The sequence below is a fragment of the Ischnura elegans genome, chromosome 6 (genome assembly GCF_921293095.1).
Source record: "Ischnura elegans chromosome 6, ioIscEleg1.1, whole genome shotgun sequence".
In the NCBI taxonomy this organism is placed as follows: Eukaryota; Metazoa; Arthropoda; class Insecta; order Odonata; family Coenagrionidae; genus Ischnura; species Ischnura elegans.
The window spans coordinates 121,781,427-121,802,058 of record NC_060251.1 but is presented as its reverse complement, the minus strand read 5'-3'; the positions used below and the strand labels follow the sequence as shown (position 1 = coordinate 121,802,058).

General features: G+C 42.9%; 1 protein-coding gene across 1 annotated transcript in view; it reads left to right on the top strand.

The window, feature by feature from the left end:
* LOC124160077 (coatomer subunit gamma) overlaps positions 1 to 20,632 on the top strand; it is a 75,715-nt gene that overhangs the window by 20,879 nt on the left and 34,204 nt on the right. Inside the window, exons 8-11 of the mRNA XM_046535795.1 lie at positions 461 to 620; positions 1,870 to 1,978; positions 17,770 to 17,887; positions 18,294 to 18,419. Of these exons, the coding sequence (XP_046391751.1) occupies positions 461 to 620; positions 1,870 to 1,978; positions 17,770 to 17,887; positions 18,294 to 18,419 (513 nt within the window). The remainder of the gene's footprint in view (positions 1 to 460; positions 621 to 1,869; positions 1,979 to 17,769; positions 17,888 to 18,293; positions 18,420 to 20,632) is intronic.

The window sequence follows — 20,632 nt, the reverse complement described above, 5'->3', positions numbered from 1 at the left end:
TATCATAATCGAATCGGCACTCGTGAGTAATTTTCAACTCGACTCAATGCTCAATACTCGACTCGGGATCAAAAAGTGCTACTCGCACATCCCTAGAAATTTAAGTTAGCCATTTTGAATTAGTGAAAAATTTCTAGTAAGTTTTCCATTTAACCTCAAGAAATATGCAAGTATGAATTCAATGAAACAAAGCCGTAGTATTATGTTGCCTAGTAAATAATTGGTAAGTTAGTTGATTTTTATATTTTTGTGAATGATGCATAGTCAAATAGTGGTAAAATAAACAGTTGATATTATTAGTGAAGTATTTTGTCTAACACATCAAAAATATGAAATCCTGTATAACATATAAAGATTCCTTCCTGCATTGTTTTTCTATTATTAATTCAGTTGACCCTTACTTGGAAATTAGGGCTTTCAAATGTAGATTGCTCTTTATTTTTTTTCTCCTGTTGCCTAGGCGATCCGAGCATTGTGCCTGAAATTCCCACGCAAGCATAGTGTCCTCATGAACTTTTTGTCGGGCATGTTGCGTGATGAGGGTGGGTTGGACTACAAGGCATCCATTGCTGACACTATTATTACTGTCATTGAAGACAATCCAGATGCCAAGGAAACTGGTTAGTTCCTCCTCATTAACTTCTCTCATGTCTGTTCTATTTTTTATGATATTGTGTGCAATCAAAATTGACCAGGACTTCGTCATTGCTGATTGTATCATTACATATACATTTGTCTGGTGAAGTTCCTTGGCTGTATAGGCTCCAGCAATATTTTTTTGTTCAAATTATGTATTAGGTTCATTGTTCTGTGTGGGTGAGTGAAAATTGCTTATTTCTTCAGCCTCCTCAAGGAATCATGCACAACCAGTTCTGAAGCATTATGCGTGGTGCGCAGCTCGGGGGATTTTGGAAGTAACTAATGTTGGGGGTATGGAATACCAGGGGTGCGGGTGCCCTCCCCAGAAAATTTCTTATTGATATTCTATTAATCATTACACTATTCTATCCGTAATTTTATCCAATTAAGTGGAATGGATTAAATTTTAAAATTTCTCTGAGTTCTGGGGGGGGGGGAGGGGGGAGGGATTATCCCCCAAAATCCCCCCTCGCTGCACCACTGCATTATGCAACAAGAATTTTATATTTGAAATTCTGACCACTCTGTAATCTGATCAAACATTTTTTTGGGAATGCAACCCTTAGTAAAACAGGCATATCCACCCATTTTTACAGCTCTCACAAGTTAGCTTCCAGTTTTTGTGGTTAAATAGTGAAGTACATGCTGGTTAAATATCGTTTAATAGGTTAATGCCAGTTTAGCCATTATAACTCCATCTATGAGCCTTTTTTCACCCAGTGTAATGTAAGTCATGAAAAAATCTTAATGTTGTTGATGAAAATTTAAAAAATTTCAAAATTCAAATCAGATGATGACTTAAGATTCATTTCTGGTGGAAAGTTCTCTTTGTACCCATTTTCTCTCACTGAGCTCTGCTAAAGTTGAATAGAATTGGTTGTCTCTGCTGATATGATAAATATAGTTGTATTCCAATTGGTTATGCCATAGGAATCATGATGATAATAAGATATGAACACTTTTTAAGTTATTTGCAAGTTACTAAATATAGTTTAAGTGAAACCTAGTTAGCTTAAAGAAAATGGCATCAGTCTTCTCATCAAGCTTGTAAAAACGTTAGTTTTAAAATATAAGCATTGGATTGTTGTCAGTATGTGCATTTTTAATATTAAGTTAGATTTTCATCATCAGTGGAAATTTCATCATCCTAAACTAAGAAAGGAAAACTTTTTTATGTGAAATGTATGAATGAGAGTGGCTGTGACTTGTGTTTCTGTTTCTGTTGTGAAGGCCTTGCCCACCTCTGTGAATTCATCGAGGATTGTGAGCACACGAGCTTGGCAGTTCGCATTCTCCACCTGCTGGGCAAGGAAGGGCCCAGGACCAAGCATCCGTCCAGGTGAGTAAGGGCTTCTTTCTTGTGATGCACCATCTTTCTCTGATTCCTCTCACCAGATTCAGATGCACCTCACCAGATTCCAGGGATGGGGTTTTTTAAAAATTCTTGAATGTTCTCATAGTCATGAGAAGGTTACAGCATTGCATATGCACTCTAACAGCGTACCAAAGGTGTTGTGATTTACTCTTCTAATCTGTTTTCTAAGGTATATTCAAGATGCTAAATTTGTTACGCCACTTGCTAAGAACAGGCAAACGCTTCTTTATGTCTGTTGCTGAAGAAGCTGCCTTTGTAAATCTCAAATCAGAGTTGTGCTCGGATAGGCTACTCATTCCGTTTGATCCATTAAAGCAAGTCATACTCACAACTGATGCCTTGCCAACTGGATAGCTACAGTGCTCAGCCACGAAATTGATGGTCATGAGCACCCAATCGCTCATGCCTCACGAGCTCTGACGCAGGCGGAGTCTAATTATAGTCAGCTAGATAGAGAGGCATTGCCCATCGTATATGCAACAACTCACTTCTTCAACTACGTTTTTGGAAAGCATTTCATTCTCATCACAGATAATCAGCCACTTTCGAGGATTTTTCACCCACATCGTCCACTACCACAGATGAACTCTTTGCGTTTTTACTGAGGTATGCATCTTTTCTCAGTGGTCTTGATTACACAGTTGGATGCAAGAAGGGGAGAGAGAATGAGAATGTCGACTGTTTATATCCCACCCCAGCCTCTTCATCTAGTCATTCTCTAGAGATCTCAGTTGATCAAGAAATCAACGCTCTGCATGCTGAAACCCTGCTTCAAAACTCCAGTTCATCAATAACTGCAGATATTGTTGCTGAGGAAACCGCCAAGGATCCAGAGTTGCAAGCGCTTCTACAGGAGCTCAAGACCAGCCACAAGGTTAGCCCATACACTATATCTGGCTACATGCTCTGCCGCTCTGATCGTGCAGTAATTCCATAGTCTCTTGAAATTCTTAAAGAGCTTCATATGTCACATTTGGGAGTCATGCAGATGAAACAGCTTGCCAGTAGATATGTGTACTGGGAAGGCTTGGACAAAGACATAAAGCGTCTTGTGAAGGGTTGTGAGCCCTGTGCAGAGGTCCACCACAGTCCTCAGAAAGTGCAGATTCATCCCTGGGATCAGCCTGATGAGAATTGGGAGAGGGTGCATATCGACTTTGCAGGGCCATTTGAGAGCCATTTTTTTCCGGATGAGTGTGGATGCAAGGTCGAAGTGGGCAGAAGTCCACATGATTTGTGACACTCCATCCTCTGCCGCAACAATTGTTACGCTGGAAGGAATCTTTACGGTACGTAGCTATCCTTCCATAATGGTTGCAGACAGTGCTAGCATCTTCAGGAGTGAAGAGTTCTTAAAATATTGCCATGAGCGTGGGATACCGTATAAGCGTGTGTAAGAGGCGCACACGTGTAAGAGGCGCACCCCTATTTTGAGCATCGAAGCTATGAAGAAAAAAATTTTGCTGCATTTTTTTATACTATCGTGCGGTGTTGCAGACGTATATATTTAATAACTGTTGAAATTCCAGGCGTACTGTTATCGAATTTTCCTCTTTCAATAATAATTGAAAAAGGAAATTTTGATAACTGCGGCGGTAATAGTAGCATAAGAGGGAGTTCCGATCCTCTCTTTGCATACGCCGTTGCTCTACGATGCTTGTTCTATTCACGAACAATTTTGTTTTAAATGCTCTCGCAGGAGTATTGCAATAGAATTGCAGCCGTGGAAAATTTTAAGGCAAAACACGACAGGCACATAGCATGAACCTTCCCAAGAGCTTGGACAAAAATCGGGGCAATCTCAGTGCCGTAGAAAATAACCACGTCGTAGATTTAATGGAGCCACATTCGGCCCTCCATCAGCCAATGCCTCTGCCGTTTTTTTTTCCTTTCCGAGACCCCACAGGAAAATAGGAAAACATCAAGTTACAGGGGAACAATGGAAACGTGTTTCATCCCTACCCCGTCTCACCAATTGACCTTGATCGATCTCCCAGTTTAGGGAGGCCAAATGCTAGGTGAGTCATCTACTGAGCCCGAAAATATCTCGATAGATTTCAATAATTGTGTGACACGCTCGAGGTTCAAAAAAAGAAAGAGATCTAACGCGACGCATATCTTACAGAATTTAAGTTTTTTAAGCCCTAATTGTTTGACACAAAGATTTATAGTTACAACAAGGCTACTAATATTAAAAATAGTCCAAACAGGGCGATTTCAGAAAAAACAAGCGTAGCATAAGCGCATTCAAACAAGACGAGATGGACTGGAAACTTCAGGCAACGCAAACTGCGTATATCACATTGCTGCGCCTTCGCCCCTTCGCTTTGAAGGCAACGACGTCACATGCAACATCGGACGTGTTCTTCCCGTGCTTCTTCGCTCATTGCCTCGTAGCTTGAAATACGGAGGGGAGCAAGCGCGCTCCTTCCCCTCCGTATTTCGTTGCTTGCTTCGAAGACGGAGGGATCGCGCTCCTTCCCCTGGACCTCTCCTTCCGCGCTCTTCACTTATAAGAATTTCTGATTTCTTCCATCCACAATTTAGTCCAACAATGAACACACTCGTTCGAATTTTTTAAAGCGCAGGTTTTGGCACCAATATAATTTTCAGTAGCAATAATCCTCATATTAGCGTCTGAAGATGATTTTCGAAAAATCAGGTCCTCAGCGTAATGGAAATTACTGGGCAAGGCAGATATTGACTATTAACCAGGTATTTCCTTCAAAACTACGCGTTTCTCTACGTTTGATAAGCGATTACTATATGCAGTATAAATGCCGCGGGATGCCCACTCGTGGCAGTAAATTTAGCGTGCCCTCCGGAGCGAAAAACCCTGCGCGACCTTCCATGTTCACCTCTGGGGTACCGAGGTGACGGCGCGATGCTTAAAAGAAAAGCAAACAGGGGCATTTTAAAAATACGTTACTAAGGGAGAAACTCCCCTGCCTGCCGCTTGTTTTTGACCTAGTGTTTCAGATGACTGACTCACACTGAATACCAAGGCCACTCAGTTCCCCTTAGACTTGCGAACGGTGAAGGGGAGGGGGGGAAGATACGAAGTTTGTGTAAGAGGCGCACCCTTGTTTTCGGCTGCAATTTCTGGGAAAAAAGGTGCGCCTCTTACACGCGCTTATACGGTATTCCAAAAGTAGAGTGCACCTAATCACCCAGCCACAAATGGAATGCAGATGCTGAAGAGGAGACTCAAGGCTGCCACTGATGATCCCACTCCACCCACCACCAAGTTACGGGCCATTATGTTCTGCTATAGGGTAACACCTCTGGCCTCAGGTCAGACTCCTGCAGAGCTGTACTTTAAGAGGAGAATCCGCACTCGTCTCAACACTCTGCTTCCCAACTGCAAAGCTCTTGCCCCAACAAAACCTACTGACTCACATATTCGAAGTCTCCAAGTGAAGGAGAGAGTGCAGACAAAGATGTATGCGGGAAATCATCACAGTTGGCAGTTTCGTACCATCTTGATGAAGCTCAGCAATTGTCATTACATCGTTGAGTTGGATAATGGCTGAATCATAAAATGTCACATCAATCAGCTGATTGCTGTGGCGGGTTCGTCGCGGAGGCCCCATTTAATGACAACCCCGGATAGACAGCGGGCGCCGAGGTCGCGGAGCTGCGGGAGCGACGGATATAAAAGGCCGTGTCTTGCGGCAGACGGGGGTTATTTTGCTGTAAAACCAGACAGTGTAAAGTTGCTAGGTGGCTACTGAATAAAGAGGCCGAAACCCGGAACGGAGTTTACTTATTTTTACGGCAACAACACATGGTGTCAGGTGTGTTATTATGTCGAATAAGCAAGTCGAAGGGATAGGAGGTCCTACCTGGTCCATACCCCAGCAGTTTTCCTTCGTGGCGGAAGATTGGCCAAGATGGAGTCGACGGTTCGAGAGGTACAGACGAGCTTCTGGACTCGCCAAAAAGCCAGAAGATGAGCAAGTCAACGCATTGATTTATGCAATGGGTGACGACGCGGACGATATACTATCATCCTTCAACCTATCGGCGGAAGAAGAAAAGAAGTACAGTATCGTGTTTGGAAAGTTTGAAGAGCATTTTGTCCCGAAGGTAAATATAATTTACGAACGTGCCCGTTTCAACAAGCGACTGCAAGGAGAGACCGAAACGGTGGAAGAATTCGTTCGTAATCTGCATATTCTCGCTAAAAACTGTAAATTTGGCACCCTGCGTGAAGAATTGGTGAGGGACCGTCTGGTAGTTGGTTTACGGAACGCCAAGTGGTCCGAAGCCCTACAATTGGATCCGGAGCTTACGCTGGAGAGAGCCGTTACAAAGGCGAGGCAAGCAGAAGACGTGCACAGGCAACAGACGCTGATAAGGAGTAACTCAGGGGAAGATAAAACAGTCCACTCGCAGGCACGAGGATCTGAGGTGGACGTGGTGCGGAAGAAGGCTCCACGGCACCAGAAGGCATCGACGTCAACAGCCGCCCTACCCGACCAAATGAAGGTGAGTGGTCGCAAATGTCCACGGTGCGGGAAAACGCCGCAGCACGCTTTCGCACGATGTCCGGCGCGTCAATCTGCGTGCGCCCTTTGTAAAAAGAAAGGACATTGGGCAGCAGTTTGCAGAACGAAGGCGGTTGCTGAAATTGACAAGCGGCTACCGGGTGAAGACGACCATTTCTTTTTGGGAAGCATTTCGACGGGAGAAGAACCATGGAGGGTCTCACTCGTCATCGGTAACCAAGAAATCCCCTTCAAAGTCGACACAGGCGCGGATGTCACTGTCATCGGCGCCGAATTATTTAAAACGTTGAAGGGAATACAACTCGAAAACACCTCAACATTCCTCCGCGGCCCAAATCGAAGCAGATTGCAGGCCAAAGGAAAATTCCGGTCACTTCTACGTTGGAAGGATCGCGTGTACGAGGACGAGATTTTCGTGGTGAATGGAGTTGAAGATGCGCTCTTGGGACGTCCAGCTATATCATCCCTGGGAATTTTGACTTGGCTGCGAGAAATAACAACTGGCCATCCGGAAGAAAATTACCAGGAACTTTTTCGTGGGCTAGGAAGAATGCCGAAACCTTACGTCATTCGCATCAAGGATGAAGCCGTGCCCTATGCGGTATCTACGCCGAGAAGAGTGCCCTTGCCATTGAGAGATAAGGTTGAGAAAGAAATCAAGAAAATGGTGAGGGAAGGAATAATAACGGCGGTAGAAGAGCCGACGGAGTGGTGGGCGCCCATGGTAGTAGTGCCTAAAGCAGACGGAGGAGTGCGAATATGTGTAGATTTCACTAAATTAAATAAATGCATTCGGAAAGAACAGCACGAACTGCCAACCGTGGATGAATGTCTAACACTGATGAAGGCTTCAGAAGCGAAAATTTTCACAAAATTGGATGCTTGCAGAGGATACTACCAAATACCACTAGAGAGGGAATGCCGTCCGCTGACTACTTTCATTACCCCTTTTGGAAGGTATTGTTTTAACCGGATGCCGATGGGATTATCTTCAGCTGGAGAGCATTTTCAAAGACGAATGTCTGAAGCATTGACGGGGTTAAAGGGAGTAGTCAACGTTATGGATGACATACTCGTATTTGCAGCGACGCAGCCGGAGCACGACGTGAGATTGAACGCCGTCCTCCAGCGCCTTAGAGAAAATGGGATCACGTTGAATCGCGAGAAATGCCGATTTCGGGTCGCAGAGACAAAATTCTTAGGTCATGTCATATCGGCCGAGGATGGAATCAAGCCAGATCCTGAAAAAATTACGGCAATAGAGAAATTGCCGCAGCCCGAAACGGTAGCAGAGATATGTCGATTTCTTGGAATTGTGCATTATCATCTGAAATTTCTCCCTCACTTGGCGGATGTTACCCAACCGTTGAGAGAGCTGATGAGGGAAAAAGAGCCTTTGCCATGGGCTGCTACGCACACCAAAGCTTTCCAAGAAATCAAGCAAAGATTAACTAGTGCCCCATCATTAGCCATGTACGAGACAAATCGACCGACAAGAGTATTAGCCGACTCATCGTCATATGTATGGGCCAATATAATTTCACGCAAATATGAAATTTAAAAATTCGCCCCAAAAGAAAAGATTAAAAAATTGACTGTATTATGATTTTGAGAATAGGAGAGAGAGAGAACGCCCCGATGTCCACCTACCTTCCGCTGCTCTGCCTTCTCCCCTCTCCCCCGATGAGTTCGGCTCGCGGTCCGCGTCGCACCATGCACAACACCGTACTGTCGCGTATTGCCTTGCCCACTCGACAATACAACTCAACAATCAGTTCCTCCTCTATAACCTGGGAGGTCTTGTGTTATAGGCCGACACCTAGTGGCCTCTCTCTCGATTATTATCAAACATACTCCCCCCCAAAATTTGAGAAGCAAATTTTGAAAATAAACCAATTAAAATTACTAAATTAATATTCAATAAGGAATCTCATGGTTGTATCCAGTGAATAGCCTTATATTTAGTCTTTGTAAGGGGAAGGAAGGGAAGGTAGTTTTCACTCTGGAGGGGGCTTTCACCAGAGACTTGTTTAAGGAAAGAAGCCCTCGGTACGGATAATTAGGATGCAAAGACCAAATATACTATCATAAATTCTAATATCATGACTAATTCTTTAGGAGTACCCACTCTCCTCCAGCTAAATTAAATACCTAGTAAAAAAAATAAAAAAATAATTTTGGAAACTAGTTCTCCTACAGTCCCCCAAAGTGAGGCGCTGCGGGAGGATTGAAATGCCAGCGAATGTTTCTGTTAGAAAGGTTATCTATCATATTCGTTGAACTCAGCACCTCTCGCCATTGACGATCAATTCCTGTTAAGTATCGACTGGCGCCTACAAAATTGGATCCACAATCTGAATATATGTCCGTGTATAAACCTCTTCGAGATATAAAACGCTCAAGTGCAGCAATAAATGCATCTGAGGTTAAGTTCGACACGCGCTCTAAATGGATAGCCTTTGTGGGTAAACATTCAAATAAACATAGGTACGCCTTCCAAGATTTAGAGGATCGCCCGAAGGATTCCTTTACAAGAAACGGTCCTCCAAAATCAACACCTGTGTGTAAGAATGGACGCGTTGCCACCACCCGAGGGGAGGGTAAATCTCCCATTCTCGGCACCTTGCACGAAGCCTTCAGTTTGGTGCAAGTCACGCATTTTCTGATTCGATGTCGAACCACGGAACGTGCTGAGAGAATCCAATATTTCAATCCTAATAAGTACTGCAATGTCACGGGTCCCACATGCAAATACATTTTATGATAATGGTCCACGATCAATGCAGTTAGACAAGCTTCCTTGGGTAACAGTAATGGGTGTTTGCGATTGTAGGACAAGTCAGAGTTAATTAGTCTACCACCCACCCTGAGGCAACCATCGCCATCTATGAATGGAGACAGTGTCTGAAGTTTTCTGGAACATACACGCCCTCCTTTCAGGTTTTCAATATCTGTCTGAAAATAAGCAAGTTGAGTTACTTTTATGCATATTTTTAATGCATTATTGATCTCTTTTGCGCTAAGATTACTATCTTTGCTCAAGTTTGAAAACCCTTTTGTGAATGCAATGAAGCGAAGACAATAAGCAATCACTCGATTAAGTTTAGACAGGGAAGAATAACGTTCCACAAATGTAATGTCTACCGTATCATTGACTGTGACAGCTGCATTGGTCCTCACAGATTTCATTTCCGGAAGTTCCTCATTTATTCCCATAAAACTGCTAACCTCCCATTGATCAATACTATTAGCTACCCATGAAGGTGCGTTCCACCATACATCATGGTTAATTATTTGTTGGGGTAGCAATCCCCGACTGCCTGAATCAGCAGGGTTATTTTTACCAGCTACATGATTCCACACTATACCCAATTGCCTTTCTGATATTTGAGCAATCCTATTTGCAACAAATGCTTTTAATAAATGCGTTGGAGTATTGATCCATGCTAGGACTGTTGTGGAGTCAGTCCATGCGTAAACACACTCAATATTTATTTTCTGTGAGAGAGATGCAAATACGAATTCCATAAGCCTCGTCAGCAACACTGCTCCCATAAGTTCTAGCCTTGGTATTGTTAAAGTTTTTATCGGTGCGACCTTAGTTTTTGCCATCATTAAGTGAACTTTCCCCATAGTTTGTAGAGCCCCACAGCGCAAATAAACCACTGCGCAATAGCCCCGCTCGGAGGCATCACAGAAACCCACTAATTGGTGGTGTTCTGCATTATTTACTACATGGCCTAACGCACCTCGAGGTATTTTAACATTTTCTAACAAAGACAGCTGGCTTACAAACTGTCTCCATGCGTCAATTACCTCGGGAGGTAAATCGTCATCCCATCCTATCTTTAATTTCCAAAGGCTCTGCATAAAATGTTTCGCCCAAAACACAACCGGACTGATCCATCCTAATGGATCGAATAGTTGTGCTAAATTTGATAGAACACCTCTTTTTGAGGGTGGTTTTGAGGATATCCTCACATTGTACGAAAATAAATCCAACTTAGGATCCCAACATAAACCTAATATTCGAAAGTTTGAGCCCTCCTCATCAGTGAATTCCACCTTGCTTTGCACCAGCTCCGGTGAAATGGCCCTTAAAACATCAACAGAATTTGTGGCCCATTTATGAAGTTCAAAACCTCCGCGATTTAATAATCCCTTCGATTGCGCAATAAGCTCTATTGCTTCTGTGCTAGTAGAGCTTCCTGATATTAAATCGTCCACAAATACGTCTTGTGGGAGTACTACAGCTGCAAGGGGGAAGCGTGCCGCTTCATCTTGAGACAGCTGCTTAACCACTCTCATAGCCAAGTATGGAGATGACGTCAAATCAAACGTAACTGTATTCAGTTCATATTCACGCAAAGTGGAATTCTCGTTAGGGCGCCAAACTATATTCTGATAAGCCCTGTGTTCTGGGCGTATCAAAATTTGACGATACATTTTTGAAATATCGGCTACAAATGCCACGGCATGTAGACGAAACCTCATAATTAAATCCGCTATATCTTTATGTAGCTTTGGACCCTTTAAAAGAAGTTCATTCAAGCTACACCCGGATGAGGTACGCGCCGAAGCGTCAAACACGACGCGCACTTTCGTGGTTGAGCTAGACTCCTTAATCACAGCATGATGTGGAATGAGATATTTTCCAGATCCCCATTGGGAAGTTGACATATGCCCCATTGTGAGATATTCTCGTAAGGATTTATTATACTCTGCTTGTAAATTGGCGTCATGAGCTAATTTCCGTTCGAGGTTAGAGTACCTCTTTAATGCCTGGGTCTGAGAGTGGCCAAGAGAATCGTCATGGTTCTCTTCCTTAAATAAAATGGGTACAACATATCTCCCATTTTCTTCTCTGTAATGAAGCGATTTGAACTGCGATTCCGCCTTATCGTTGTCTGGTGAGGCAGGGAAATTATTCGGAATCTCTTCGACCTTCCAGAAATTTTCTAACATAGAGCTCAAATCACGTTCCTCGTTCGTGACAATACACGAGGAAATGTTTGCGCACATATTCAAAGGATTAGAGGCAGATTTTACAGGACCTATTAAGATATAACCAAAAATGGAAGGCCACGCAGTAGGATTGCCTTCGTAGCGAATCGGGGGTCCGTCAACCATAATTTGCGAGTATAATTCTGCACCAATTAAAATATCAATATCCCCAGGCTTATGGAAATCTGGATCCGCCAATATCAAATAGCGGAAACTATCACGCACACTATCTGGCATTAGAGCGCTAGGTTGCTTTGAGGTAATTTTTTGAATTACTACGGCGTTTGTGACTAATTCCTCGCCTCCTTGACGAGGCCGAATTACCAATGAAGAAATACCCTTCGTAGTAGTGACGGGATTTTCAGCAAGGCCTTTGCATGCAACCATGGATTGCTTTCGCGGGAGACCCAGCCTTTGTTGACAAGCAGTGGTGATGAAACTGGCTTGCGACCCCGGATCAATCAGAACACGAACATTGTTGAACATGCCAGATGCCGACTTCACAGCAACAATAGCTGTCCCCAATAATATAATTGAGTTTTGAGAAATAATGTGGCTCGTTGGACAAGCTATCTCGTTCGACACGCTGTTTTCACTGCTATGTGCTGTAATTTCACACATGTCGTTGGTGTTATTTTTTTCCCGAACCTTACAATCGTTGCTTGCTGTGCTGGAAGCATGCGAGGTTATTCGTGAATTGGGTTCCGAAACTTTGGTTGTGCATAGCAATGTATGATGCCCCTTAGCACAGTTACGGCAAGACATACGTGATCGGCAAGCACTCGCTTTATGTTTACCACCTAAACAATTGAAACAAATACCATTTGACTTTACATAGTCCCTCCTTTCATCTACCGACATCGAGATAAATTTTTTGCATAAATATAAACGGTGTTGTTCCGTGCATTTAGGACATGCGAACAACTTTATATTTTCACTTGCTGCCAAGAGCGAGGTTCTTGGACTGGTAAAGCTCCTCTTAGTTTGAGCCAACCTAGGATTTGAAGAAGCACTTGACCTCGATCCCACTGATCGGAGTATATTGACGTGCTTTTGGCCAAATTTCATTAGATCCTCAACAAGCGGAAACTCCATTTCATGGTGTTCCATCTCAAATTGCTTTCGCGAATTTTTATCCAGCTTTCTTACTGCCAGAACAAAAAGGATGAAATCAGCTAAATTTGGGATATTCATGGCCTTCAAAGCAGTAACATTTTCGGACAAATTTTCGAATAATGACTGAAAACCTTCAACTGAGTCATGGTTCAAATTAGGGACATTTATTATTGCCTCTAGGTATTGCAAAGCTAGAATTCGCTTATTCTCATATTGTTGTACCAATGTTTTCCATACGATCGGGTAATTTTCGGATACAAGTGGAAGACCCGTTACTATTTTTCGTGCATTTCCCTTAACACTACTTATTAAGTAATGGAACTTCTCGATGTCAGTCAATTGAGTGCTATCGTTTATAAGGCTACGAAAAACATCATGAAATGGTTTGAAATTAGCCAACTCCCCGTCAAACGTAGGAATATTAATCTTGTGCAGCCTGGCCGTTTGAGAAACATTAGACGGCTCCGTGTTCGCATTACTAATTTCTGTTGGTAGCAACTGATTTGCTACCGCTTTGATCTCGTAATATAGCTCTTCGACGCGATTGGAAATGCTGAATTCCTCACCGAATTCCATGTTATTCTCAACTAGGTCTTCACGAATCTCATCGCAAAGTGCCAAAAAAGAGCTATATTTTTCCTCGAGACATTCGTACCTTGCTTTAAACATCGAAATATCAATTGGTTGTCCCAGTGTGAGGGTATAAAGTCTTTCAATAGATTGAATTAACGTGTCCCTACGAGCTTTCTTCAGCTTAAGGAAGCGTTGACCACGTGCTTCATCCATTACTTCACCTGCTGTTCCCTTTACTTTTTTCATTATCACAAAAATAAATAGCTATAGCACTATTGGAATACAGATCCAACCATGAGATATTCCGGATAAAATCCGGCCCGAAGGACCAACAAATGTATGGGCCAATATAATTTCATGCAAATATGAAATTTAAAAATTCGCCCCAAAAGAAAAGATTAAAAAATGGACTGTATTATGATTATGAGAATATGAGAGAGAGAGAACGCCCCGATGTCCACCTACCTTCCGCTGCTCTGCCTTCTCCCCTCTCCCCCGATGAGTTCGGCTCGCGGTCCGCGTCGCACCACGCACAACACCGTACTGTCACGTATTGCCTTGCCCACTCGACAATACAACTCAACAATCAGTTCCTCCTCTATAACCTGGGAGGTCTTGTGTTATAGGCCGACACCTAGCGGCCTCTCGCTCGATTATTATCAAACAGCTACGCACACCAAAGCTTTCCAAGAAATCAAGCAAAGATTAACTAGTGCCCCATCATTAGCCATGTACGAGACAAATCGACCGACAAGAGTATTAGCCGACTCATTGTCATATGGATTGGGAGCTACACTAGAGCAGCGGCAGTCAGATGGTGATTGGAGAGCGGTATGTTTTGCGTCACGGACGTTGACAGATACCGAAAGACGCTACGCCCAATTGGAAAAGGAGGTATTAGCGCTTACCTGGGCGTGTGAAAAATTAGCAAATTATTTAGTAGGCAAGAAATTTCTTCTATGTACGGATCATAAACCACTCGTGGCACTATTGGGAACAAAACCCCTCAGCGAATTGTCCGCCAGAGTGCAGCGTTTCCGTATGCGCCTCATGCGTTTCGACTATGAGGTAATTTATGTTCCCGGAAAGAAATTGTATACGCCAGATGCTCTCTCACGATCACCAATCTCCAAAACCCCAAAAGAAGGCGATATTCTCACCGATGAAGACGTGGAATTGTACGTCGAAGCTGTGAAAGCGGATTTACCAATGAGCGACAAACTCAAGGAAGTGTTGAAAGCGCAACGAGAAGATGAAAGAACTCGACGAATAACTAAGTATGTGAAAGAAGGCTGGCCACGTAAAGAGAAACTGCTGTTGGAGGATACCAGCTTCTACCACGAACGAGCAAATCTTTCCCTCCTTGACGGGCTACTAGTCAAGGGGACCAGGGTTTACATCCCGGAATCATGGAGGAAAGAGATATTGAGCCGTATCCACGAAGGCCATCTAGGTATTTCAAAGTGCCGGAGGCGGATGCAGCAGTCGGTGTGGTGGCCAGGAGCATCCCATCAAATACTGGAAATGATAAGCAAGTGCCCGGAATGTCTCGAACGTCGTCCATCGCGAGTAGAGCCGTTGAGACCTACGGAGACACCGGCACGGCCCTGGCAGATGGTGGGAATGGATATTTTTCATAGCAGAGGGCGTGAGTACTTAGTCATCGTAGACTACTTTTCAAAATACCCTGAAGTCGCGTATTTGGAAAATACGCGGGCCACGAACGTGATAGCAAAAATAAAATCAATATTCGCACGTCACGGAATCCCACAAGTAGTCCGAACGGACAATGGGCCACCGTTTGGAGGAAGAGAGTTCCAGGAATTCACGAACAAATACGGAATGGATGTCGTAAATAGCAGTCCATACTACCCAAAGAGTAATGGACTAGCGGAAGCAGCGGTGAAAACGGTAAAAAACATACTGGCGAAAGAAAGAGACCCGTGGTTGGGGTTTCTTGCATACTGTGCATCACCCATGGAGTCGGGGTATTCCCCAGCGGAACTACTAATGGGACGTAAGCTGAGAACGACTTTGCCATTTCATCCTACGAAGTTGAATCCCAAATGGCCCAGCCTCACGGTCCTACGGGATAAGAATAAGGTCATCGCGGAGAGACAGAAGAGGAACTACGACCGACGACACCGGACGAAAGAACTACCCCTATTGCCTGCGGGAGCCACCGTTTGGGTGAGAGATCGACGGGAGTATGGAACGGTTGTCGGAGAGTCGGGCCATCCCCGGTCCTATCTCATTGAGACGGGTAGTGGAGTCATCAGGAGGAATCGGGTGGCGCTGACATTAGCTGAACGGCAGCCGAGTATTTCGAGTGATTATGAAGCATTTTTTCCAGACCTCGAGTCTACAGCGAAGAGCCACAGCCCACCAGAGACGGGAGTATTCAGGACGAGATACGGACGACTTGTGCGTCCCCCTCAACGATACACTCCTTAGACCCGTTTCCCTGTTCCTTTCCCTGTTTTATTCAGTGTTTTTTCAGAAGGAGAGATGTGGCGGGTTTGTCGCGGAGGCCCCATTTAATGACAACCCCGGATAGACAGCGGGCGCCGAGGTCGCGGAGCTGCGGGAGCGACGGATATAAAAGGCCGTGTCTTGCGGCAGACGGGGGTTATTTTGCTGTAAAACCAGACAGTGTAAAGTTGCTAGGTGGCTACTGAATAAAGAGGCCGAAACCAGGAACGGAGTTTACTTATTTTTACGGCAACAACACAATTGCCACATTGGTTCGGGAGAAACAAGTCACATTAGCTCTTGGGTCAATCCATTTCAAATCACCCAGGCAATGTTGCTCAACGTTTTTAATGATCCTGATTTTTTTATCATTGGTTCCTTACCAGTAGACAACCACAAAACACTATTTGAAGAAAATTTACTAGCCATACTTTTTTTTGCAGCCATTTTTAAAAGGGCGGCTGGGCAAATTTTGATGAAATGCGTGGTTTGCATGAAGTTTAATTTTGAAGATATTTTAAAAGATGTGAGAATAATTCCAAAACCAGTGAGTTCAGCATGAAAAGAACATTAACAAACCAATTTTTAAATGTTTCTATCATAAAACACAGTTAGTCAAAATCTTTCCATAAAAACACGGGGAAAATTTGTCAGTATGCACTAACTTCTAAACACCATGAATTTTTATGAAGGAAACGAGACTCTCCAATAAAATGTTATTTCTGAGTTGAATACTTAAAAAACTACTAGCAGTATAAGTTTTAGTTCTGAGAATGCACTCCCTTTTTTCAAGAGCTTGTCAAACAATGCTGAAAGTCTTTTAACGTGAATTTTTGCCGGTCAATATCTAAAAAGGGACTGAATGAAAAAAAGTGAACATTTTACAGAATGTACCTTATACCCATAATGATATCTCACAAAAAAATTATGACTGGAACTCGACTACATTTAGAGTAGTGGAGCAGTGAATTTCAGTAAAACTCATTCTTAAGGAATTATGTGGTATATCGATGTATATGTACCTGAAACATTGTAACTTATGTCTTTGTCCCATCTGTATGCTTTTTGACGAAACCATGCATGTATATGCCAACGGTGAAATAAATATATTATTATTATTAGTATTTCTCCTCCCAAAGTTGGTAGTGACAAATTTTCCCCCAGTTATTATGGAAAGATTTTGACTGTGTTTTATGATAGAAACATTCAAAAAATGTTTTGCTGAAGTTCTTTTCATGCTGAACACACTGGTTTTGGAATTATTCTCACATCCTTTAAAATAGCTTACAAATTAAACTTTATGCAAACCACGCATTTCATCAAAATTTGCCCAGCTGCTCTTTTAAAAAATGGCTGCAAAAAAAAGAATAGCTAGGAAATTTTTTTCAAATAGTGTTTTGTGATTGTGTACTGGTAGGGAATCAATGATAAAACAATCAGGATAATTCAAAATGTCGAGCAACAAATTTTATTTATATTGGGTGATTTGAAATGGAATTACCTTCCTTTGTTTCCACAGCACGCAATGGGTGTGCCATCTTCAGCAGGAGCTGCGGGGGGTCTCCTGATTGTCCATTCCCACCAATTGCTGCTGGTGCCGTGTCTACCGCAAGTGGCTCGACCGAACATGCCTCCTTCGACCAGTAGCCTCCTCCCGCACCCTGCCAAGAATCGGCAGAAGCCGGCCTATCTTGAAGACTATGTTGTCTTAAAACAAGTGGGGGAGACTAACGTCATTAAATGTTTATGTTACAGATTTTTACATTTCTATATTTACATGGAGATAAGTATTGTTGTTGTAGATCTTCTTTATTAAATTCAGTAGTATGAAATGGTGATCGATGAAAGAGATGAAGAGATTATATGTTCTTACTTGCCAGCTATGTATCAGTCACTACAGAAATGGAAATTGTTTAGTAGGTAATCCAGATGCAGACAAGGTCATTGCACCCTCGGCCACAATTGGAGCAATCTAGTGTGCAGCCATCTTAACTTACCCTTGTACTCAACTGTTCGATATGTGAACAACTCAAGGTCTTCAGCATAGGTGGCACTTAAGTTGTTCTCTTGCGCTTTCAGGTACATTCGCTTCATTTACAACCGCATGATTCTGGAGAACTCAGCTGTGCGTGCTGCCGCGGTGGCTGCTATGGCGCAATTTGGAGCGACCTGCCCTGATCTTTTGCCAAATGTTCAGGTAAGTTGCTTGCTAACTTGATTACTCTTGAAAGCATGATAATGTTTTGCAAGGTGTCAGCCGGTGCTGTTCTTTTAGCCTTGAGATATGCAAATTATCCTTGAATTTAGAACCAGGTAATTTCAGTGACTTAATCTTGGATGTTTGATTGAAGCCTGGAATTCTTAAAATTACCATCACATGGTTAGCTTACTTTAATAATGAACTTAATCATATATGTAATGGTGAATGAGTTGAATGATGGATAAAAACGATGAATTGATTTTTGAAATGGCCTAAAGTTAGATTTCAATTTCTAAGGTGTCAAAGTGATTTGATTTAATTTTTGCTAACTCTATTGTGAGTTTGCACATGTATGTGATTGCTTGCGTGTAACCATTCCTCAAATATATCCTACGTTTAATAGGTGTTGCTGGCCAGGTGCTTGATGGATACGGATGATGAGGTTCGTGACCGCGCCACATACTATCACAGCATTTTGGCTTGCCATGATCGGTCTCTTAGCAACCGATACATTTTGGATGGATTACAGGTGAGTGATGCGATTGCCCCTTTGATTACCTTGAGCTGCTTGCTTCACGTAACAGACAAGGCAGCTAATGTCAAAAGCCTCCTCTCAGGATGCATTCTACTTTGCCGCCTTGCCTCTGTGAATACTAGTGATGGGTCGATTCCAAAATTTTATCGATTCCGATCCCGATTCCGATTCCGACATTTCGATTCCGATTCTACCGATACCGATTCCATCGATTCTGATGCCGTAGGCTCCAAGAAAAATATGACATAATTCCAGGCAACAAGAAAACCACTTTAAAAAATATTACTCTGTAAAAGAGTCAGTTGACAAAAGCATCTTTCATATCATCACTATGTAATTAAAATATAATAGCTGAATTTCAAAACAGAAAATACCTGAAAAGTGGTGTTACATGATAGGTATTATTTTAGAATACACCCATGTCTCGTATAGCGCAAGGGATGCGTTCCTTGGGGTCTTTGCGCTATACGAATTTGCGTTATACGAGAGCGTTTTAACATAGGGAAGATAGGGATGCATTCCTGGTAGCATAGATCTTGGGTATTGAATTTCCTCTAAAACATCTATATTCCCATAAAAAGCCTTAGAAAACGTTATTTCTAAAAATATTTATACAGTAAACTCTTGATTTTACGAAGCAGGATTTTACGAAGTTTTCGATTATACGAAGTGATATTGCGGTCCCGGTGAAAAGCCTATGCTAAATACATGGCGCTATTCGATTATACGAAGTTTCGATTATACGAAATTTTTTGAATTTACGAACCTCGGCTCGGTCCCTAGGAACAAATGGCATTCGTTTATACGAACTACGGCGAAAAATTTGTCAACAAAACTAGTTACGCCGGCGTAAGTAGCTAAAAAATCAGCGCTTCCAACTGTGGTCCATCAAAAGTGCGAAATCGTAAATGATAATGCAACTTTGGAGAGAAATGGGTCGCCAAAAACCTCACTGTGGGAATTTAGGGGGAGTAGGAGTTCAGTTAAAATATCGCGGCTGACATTATGCCCCTATTTACGTGCCTGTTCGTAAACATAGCATCGACAATAATTCGTAGTTTAACATGCCAGAAAGGTCGCGCGGAGTATTTCGTACACCCCTAATTAACCCTTTGCACTGCTGTGAACGTACAACGAAGACTACTTGACTACTTTTCGCCGAAGCACTTCGAAGGGTCCCTAATCCGGGACCCTTTCCTCGACGAGCTCACCCTCGCTGGCCCCTGAAACTGGGCTATTTTTAATGCATTACCTGACGCAACCCTGGGTTTCAAAGGGCAAAGGTGCCATGGGGGGAAAAAGAGTAAAGTGCGTGTTACTGTGGGGCTGTGCGTCAACCAAACGGGCACGGACAAAATAAGCCCGATGTCATTGGGAAATTTGAAAGGCCACGGTGCTTAAAACATGTAAAATTGGAAGCCCTCCCCGTTTTTTACCATGCAAATAAAAACAGCTGGATGACCCGAGAAATTTTCCAGCAAACTGTTATACGTCTACAGAGAAAAATTGCTGGAGAGAACAGCAAAATTGTTTTAATAATGGATAATGCCACCGTTCATAAATACGTGGAGGATCCAAAATTGGCTAATGTTCGAGTCCTCTTTTTACCCCCGAACTCGACTAGCAAGTCCCAGCCCTTGGACCAAGGCATTATCCAATATTTTAAAGTCCTGTACCGGAAGAAGCTTGAGCGGTATTACTTGCGATGGATCGGTATGTATACATTCATCTATTTTGCTCATGTGCGTTTGGATATCGATTTAGATATTTTTATTCATGATTATCATTCTTTCAAATCTATTTGCTACTTTTATAAATGGGAACAGAAATTAATAACATCCCGAAATGGACGTTGATTAATGCAATCCGCGCCATAATATCTTTTCGTGTATATATTGGCCTTTGTGAATGAACAACTTAAATATCTTAAGTACTAGGCTCTATTTACCGCCAATTTATATTTCAGGCTTCTCGTAATGAAGACGCACTTCCAAGTCTAACCATGAACTTTCTTCTCACGCGCTTCCCCGTTCTCCCATGCTGGGGTTCTGTCTTTCAAAAGCCTTTGTCACTTCCCTCTTGCCGCCTTTGGCTGATCTTGCTGACACCCACCTTAAGCATCCCAAACCCCTCCTTCCCCAGCATTTCCCATTCACTCCCTCCCTAAGGTGACTGAGCTTGTGTGCGTCGCAAAAAAATACGGCCCC